We start from the raw sequence: 7,076 nt of genomic DNA on the forward strand, positions 1-7,076 counted from the left end.
GCTTTGGAAAAAGCTGGCAGGTGATGCATCAAGCAGACCTCCCATTCTTTCCTTTGCAGAGCCCTCTGGAACAATGTTTCTCAACTCCAGTCCTCAAGTACCCCCAACAGGTCATATTTTCAGGATTTCCCTCATGAAACAGCTGTCTTAATTACTAAGACAGTGAAACCGATCAAATGACCTGTGCAAAATAATGGAAAGCCTGAAAACATGACCTGTTGGGGGTACTTGAGGACTGGAGTTGAGAAACATTGCTCTGGAATATGACTGCAGTGTATTACACAAAATTCCCATTGGTGTAAATTTAATGGACGTTTTGACTTTAGAACAGCTGCAAAGACTTCTGGAGAATCTTACCAGTGATTGAGCTGCAGCACCATTTAAATTGCAAATGTCATAGGATGGGCAGCATAGCAAATCTACAGTGGGTAAAGAAAAGAATCACCCTCCTTTTTAAAATAATAATTTTATTGCTTTACAGCCTGAAATGAAGACAGAATTTTAGCCTTATCCAACTGTATTTATTCAGTGCAACATCAAAGTGAAAGATAGAAGACCAACATGTCAGAAAAAATAATACAACATTCAAAAAAAGAATCACTGAGTTGTAAAAAGAATCACCCCCCCCCCCCCCCCCCACCTTATGTCAGTATTTTGATGAACCACCTTTTATTTTAATTACAGCCCTTAGTCTGTTGGGATATGTCTCTACTAACTTTGCACATCTAGGCTTTGCAATATTTCTTGTTTGCAGAACAGTTTAAAGGGGTTGTAAACCTTTGTGTTTTTTAACCTTAATGCATCCTATGGGAAAAAAACTCCTGACAATGACCTACATGCAGCTACATTTACCATGTTAAAATCTTGCTTTCATCTTTTGCTTAATGTGAAGCAAATACATCAAAATTGGACCACAAAATGCTAATTCCTAGATACATTTATAAGAAATGTAAAAAAAATAACTTTTAAACTCTATTGAGTAAACTGATTTCTCAGCTTTTATGAAGAAGCAAATGAAATGATGTAGCTACTGCTCCTATTTCCTTTCTTCTTGATTAATACAGAGTACAGTAGGGTAAACTGATCACATGAACTGAATAAGTATAAAATCAGAGCTTGAAAAAAAATCCCCCATAAAATTCAAACACTACAGCAGCTGAAAGGACCCTATTACCCCAAATACAGTGGTGTGAAAAAGTGTTTGCCCCCTTCCTCATTTCCTGTTCCTTTGCATGTTTGTCCCACTTAAGTGTTTCGGAACATCAAACCAATTTAAACAATAGTCAAGGACAACACAAGTAAACACAAAATGCAATTTGTAAATGAAGGTGTTTATTATTAAAGGTGAAAAAAAATCCAAACCATCATGGCCCTGTGTGAAAAAGTGATTGCCCCCCTTGTTAAAACATACTATAACTGTGGTTGTCCACACCTGAGTTCAATTTCTCTAGCCACACCCAGGCCTGATTATTGCCACACCTGTTCACAATCAAGGCATCACTTAAATAGGAGCTGCTTGGCACAGTAAGGTCCACCAGAAGATCCTTAAAAGCTACACATCATGCCGAGACCCAAAGAAATTCAGGAACAATTGAGAAAGAAAGTAACTGAGATCTATCAGTCTGGAAAGGGTTATAAAGCCATTTCCAAAGCTTTGGGAATCCAGCGAACCACAGTGAGAGCCATTATCCACAAATGGCGAAGACATGGAACAGTGGTGAACCTTCCCAGGAGTGGCCGGCCGCCCAAAATTACCCCAAGAGCGCAGCGACGACTCATCCAAGAGGTCACAAAAGACCCCACAACAACGTCCAAGGAACTGCAGGCCTCACTTGCCTCAGTTAAGGTCAGCGTTCATGCCTCCACCATCAGGAAAAGACTGGGAAAAAAATGGCCTGCATGGCAGAGTTCCAAGGAGAAAACCACTGCTGAGCAAAAAGAACATCAAAGCTCGTCTCAATTTCTCCACTACACATCTTGATGATCCCCAAGACTTTTGGGACAACATTCTGTGGACCGATGAGACAAAAGTGGAACTCTTTGGAAGGTGTGTGTCCAAGTATATCTGGCGTAGAAGGAACACTGCATTTCATAAAAAGAACATTATACCAACAGTAAAATATGGTGGTGGTAGTGTGATGGTCTGGGGCTGTTTTGCTGCTTCAGGACCTGGAAGACTTGCCGTGATAAAAGGAACTATGAATTCTGCTGTCTACCAAGAGATCCTGAAGGAGAATGTCCAACCATCTGTTCGTGTACTCAAGCTGAAACGAACTTGGGTTCTGCAGCAGGACAATGATCCTAAACACACCAGCAAGTCCACCACCGAATGGCTGAAGAAAAACAAAATGAAGACTTTGGCGTGGCCTAGCCAAAGTCCTGACCTGAATCCTATTGAGATGTTGTGGTATGACCTTAAAAAGGCCGTTCATGCTCGAAAACCCTCTAATGTAACTGAATTAGGACAAATCTGCAAAGATGAGTGGGCCAAAATTCCTCCAGGACGCTGTAAAAGCCTCATTGCACGTTATCGCAAACGCTTGGTTGCAGTTGTTGCTGCTAAGGGTGGCCCAACCAGTTATTAGGTTTAGGGGGCAATCACTTTTTCACACAGGGCCATGATGGTTTGGATTTTTTTTCACCTTTAATAATAAACACCTTCATTTACAAATTGCATTTTGTGTTTACTTGTGTTGTCCTTGACTATTGTTTAAATTGGTTTGCCGAAACACTTAAGTGTGACAAACATGCAAAGGAACAGGAAATGAGGAAGGGGGCAAACACTTTTTCACACCACTGTAGGTCCCCAAATGTATACATATAATCCCAATGCATCCCATAGCATCATAACTGGAACTGGAAGTTGTGGGTCTGCCATCTTTAATATGGTAAAATTGCCATTGGAATTGCCTTTTTACATGTAAGCACATTTTTACAATAAAGCAGTGGTTTTAAACGATAATATACTATGGAGATGACTCGTTTAATGGGGTACAAGGAAGGCCTAAATATGTATCTGACAACCAAGAAAGATTATATGGGCATACTTTCTCTAACCAAATAGTTTTTTTTATCTGTTGAGAATCTATTGCATGGTGGAGGATAGGAAGACTTAGCATCACGTTGGTGATTTTGAAATTGCACTTGCACATTTTATGTGAGCACAATCAAAAGCGTTTCTATTAGTTTATCTATATAATACTGCAATATGGGTGTTTTTTTGTTTTTGTTTTGTTTTTTAAGTGGAAGTGAGAAGTAAAGACTCTTGGACTCTTCAGTCACTGAGGGAGGAGTAAGACACCTAGTGGCTGTTTTCATTATTGTACAAGCTTAACCTCTACCATTGGTATATAACAGGAGTACTGGATTTAAATTTGAAATCGGTGTGCTTTGTCCCTTCTTTCACATCATAGTCCCCCTCCTCACATCACAGCCACCTTGCAGTCACAGGCCCCGCTCACATTACAGCCCACCCCCCTTATGCCACCAACATCACAGCTCCTCCCCACATCACTGTCACCCATTACATCACAGCTCCTCTTGCAATCCCAGACCCCCTCCCTTACATTTTGACTCCCCCCTTCCTCACACCACAGTCCCCATTTGTAATTACAACCCCCTCATCAATAAACAGCCCCCTTGCAATCACAGCTCCTCACATCACAGCCCCCTTGCAGTCACAGGCCCCTCTCACATCACAGCCCACCCCCCCTTTATGCCACAGTCCCCCCCCCCCAGCATCACAGCTCCTCCCCACATCACTGCCCCTCTTTCAATCCCAGGCCCCCTCCCTTACATTTTGACTCCCACCTTTCTCACATCACAGTCCCCATTTATAATTGCAACCCGCTCATCACAAAACAGCCCCCTTGCAATCACAGCTCACCCCTCCTCACATCACAGTCCACTTTGCAATCACAGACCCTTCCTAACTTCACAATCCCCTCGTCACATGACAGCTCTCACATCACAGCTACCCCTTCTCACATCACAGCCCCCTACCAATCACAAGCTCCTTCTTAACATCACAGCCCAACTTAAAATTACACCTCCCCTCCTCACATCACAGCCCCCCACATCACAGCTCTCATTCTCCCATCATAGCCTCCTTTGTAATCAGACTCCCCCTTCACATCATAGGTCGATCCACCCCCCCCCCCCCCCCCCAAAAAAATTAAATTACAGTCCACATTTCAGTTACAGCTCTCCCTCCTTCACAGCCCTACATTAACACAGCAGGGCAGCAGGCGAGGAGGTATGACGACATGGACTTCTCTATTGTGTGCACTCTCCTTCCTGCCGATCCTGCTGTTAAGCTCACAGCAGGGCAGAGGGTGAGAAGCACAGAAGGTCTGCACTGAGGGGAGGAGCTGCCCAACTCTTGTTAACAAGCAAGTGATTGGTTGCTAGGACTGCCTCGTGTCCTAGCAACCCATCACCTATTTATTTTTATTTTTAAAGTTGGACAACTCCTTCCCTCTGTGCAGACCTGCCATGCCTCCCGCACTCTGCCTTGCTATGAGTTTTTAATAGCAAGAGTGGCAGGAAGGAGAGTGCACACAGATGAGGAGTCCACAAAGGCTACTAAGTGTTGCGGCAGCGGCATGGACAGGACTTTCATTCGGTACGTGTTGAAAGCATTGTGCCATTTGGTGATGCCTGGCATATGGGGTCTAACTTTATGGAGAATGTTTAATAAAATTCTTTATACAGCACTTTATGGAAGACATCTTAAAGATTTTTGTTCCCAGACATGGGCAATTTATAGCTAAATTCTGGGAATATGTTGTATAAACTGACTACCTGTCATACTCATGCAGATTGTTAATAAAAAGCTAGCAGTTGCCCTCAAGTATCGGTAGTTCTAGTTTTTCAACTTTTATTTATTTTTATTTTTTCCTGTGAGTAAATGGAATTTTCATAACAAACATCTGTTGTCTTTTTTTGCAGTGCCTTGCCACATGGGAATCTCTTCTTTCATCTCAGACCTGTGACGTGAATATTGACGCAAGCCAAGAGGACAGTTCTGAGCACCATTGAATAACTCTGAATGCCTTGCTATTTAATTCAGTGTCCAGTAACCAAAGAAGTGACCTTATTTATGCAAGGACCACCTGGAGATAGACACATAATATATTCTGTATTATACTGTAAACACAAAGCACTGCCAAAGCCAATGCTGGCATAGTCTTCCAGGCTCCAAAAACCACCCTGTCAATTACAGATCAGGTATTCAGCCGCCAAGACTTGCAGTATGATTTTTTTGCATGACAGGCATTTGGATAGGGTTGTGTAAATCATGTCTGTGTATTCTCTTTTGTATCTAGTAATTGTTTTAAACGTGTAATATGAAGCCTTTTAATTAAAGAGTTTAATAAGAGTTTTGCAAGCTTGTGTTGATTATGGTATGCAAATAATGAAAATCTAAACCCAAGAACATTTTTTTTTATCTCCCTCATATTTTCACCTGGTTATTCTGCAAATAACACACTTGCTTTCCTAGGTAGATAAAACTGAACACTTCTAATGGTATCGTTTATGGCCCAATAGGAAGAAAATTAAGTGGCTTTTATAGTTTTATTGTTATGGTTTACAAAAGCTTTAAGCTACTAATAAGATTGCACAAAGTTTCTGACTGATGGAGATGCAAAAAAAAATTATTTGGGTACGATATACCTGGAAAACTCAGTGTTCATATGATTTAAATCTTGGCTTAAAATATTACAAATGACTTGCAATCACAATATAATTTACATGAATACAAATATTTTTAAGTTGAGTCCCAGGCAAAGCCTAACTAATCTTAAAATTGCTCCTTCTGCCCTCCTATTACCTATACTGACTAACCTGTGTAAAAAAGGCATATGTTCAACGTGTACTTACAGTACCTATTATCCGGCCTCTTCAGTCTGGTGACATGATCTAGATCACCACTGTGAGCCAGCGGCAGCTGCAGGGGAGTAGAGGGAGTGCTGGCAACTAATGGATCATAGAAAGCCTTAGGCAGATGCCAATGCTCCCAGGCATTACCAGCCATTGTCAAGCACTTTCACCTCTCCCTAGCAGCCGCTGCAGGCTGACACTGTAGATCCATTGACTGGAGCAGCCTGAAAATAGTAGCAGTAATAGTTTGTAAAGGTTCAATATAAAAAAAAAAATCTAAACCTATCATTCTTACCTGCTCTGTGGTTTTGCACAGAGCAGCCACAATCCCTCTCTTCTCGGGTCCCCCATGGCGCTCCTGGCCCCTCCCTCCCTGCTGAATGTCTCCACAGTAAGCTACTTGCTCTGGTGACACTCCTGCGTGCTCACTTCCGAGCCACCTCTGTGTTTCTGAGACACATAGAGCGCAGCTTGGCCCCGCCCCCTGCACCCTCTTCACTAGGTGTGATTGTCGGCAGTGGGAACCAATGGCTCAGCTAATGAGGAGAAACCCGGGAGACCTTTTGCTCTTGTGCACGTCGCTGGATCAGGCTCAGGTGAGTATGAGGGCGGAGCTGCACACTGTCTTTGTAATTGTACAGGACAGTGAAATCAGCCTTTGTGTGTAACGTCTTCTTAACTCAATAAACCTAAAATTCTGCTCACCTTTATGTAAAAAGATAATACGGTTCATAGGTATGTACTAATGGTATGTTACCAACCAAATTCCTTTACCATATTGGATACATGTTTAGTGGTTGTAGCCTTCACTCTTCTCTCCTCCAGCCACAACAGATCCTCCGGTAAGAAGGGTGGGGGTCTGGTCTCCTCCTGTGCCCCCAATATTTGTTTTTTCCCGTTCAGGCGACAGGATGCAAAGCAGTTGCCTTTTTGAAAGAAAAAAAAAGGTTCAGACCACGGCCGCATCAGCGGAGGATTTACCCCCCCCCCCCCCCCCCCCCGCCATGTCTACAGATGCCGCTCGCGCGGGAAAGGGCTTTCCTTTGAAAAGGGAAAGAGGGTGTGGCTTACAGCGTCCGATGCCGGCCACACGTTCAGGAAGTGATTTAAGCACTGTGTGTGTAGCTGCTGCCTGGCTGTGGAGGGACAGAGCAAAGAGGTTGAATGGATCAGGTTTGGTGACACAGGCATTT

At 42.9% G+C, this 7,076-nt stretch overlaps 1 protein-coding gene across 1 annotated transcript in view; it reads left to right on the forward strand.

Annotated features, from left to right (window-relative positions):
• The window catches only part of SNX7 (sorting nexin 7), a 204,465-nt gene extending 199,085 nt beyond the window's left edge, over nt 1-5,380 (forward strand). Inside the window, exon 9 of the mRNA XM_077452874.1 lies at nt 4,951-5,380. Within this exon, the coding sequence (XP_077309000.1) occupies nt 4,951-5,040 (90 nt within the window). The 3' untranslated portion in view covers nt 5,041-5,380. The remainder of the gene's footprint in view (nt 1-4,950) is intronic.
• Nucleotides 5,381-7,076: the final 1,696 nt, after the last annotated feature.

This window comes from Lithobates pipiens, unplaced genomic scaffold (assembly GCF_037356315.1).
Source record: "Lithobates pipiens isolate NorthernLeopardFrog02 unplaced genomic scaffold, aLitPip1_a1.2 Scaffold_23, whole genome shotgun sequence".
NCBI classification, from domain to species: domain Eukaryota; kingdom Metazoa; phylum Chordata; class Amphibia; order Anura; family Ranidae; genus Lithobates; species Lithobates pipiens.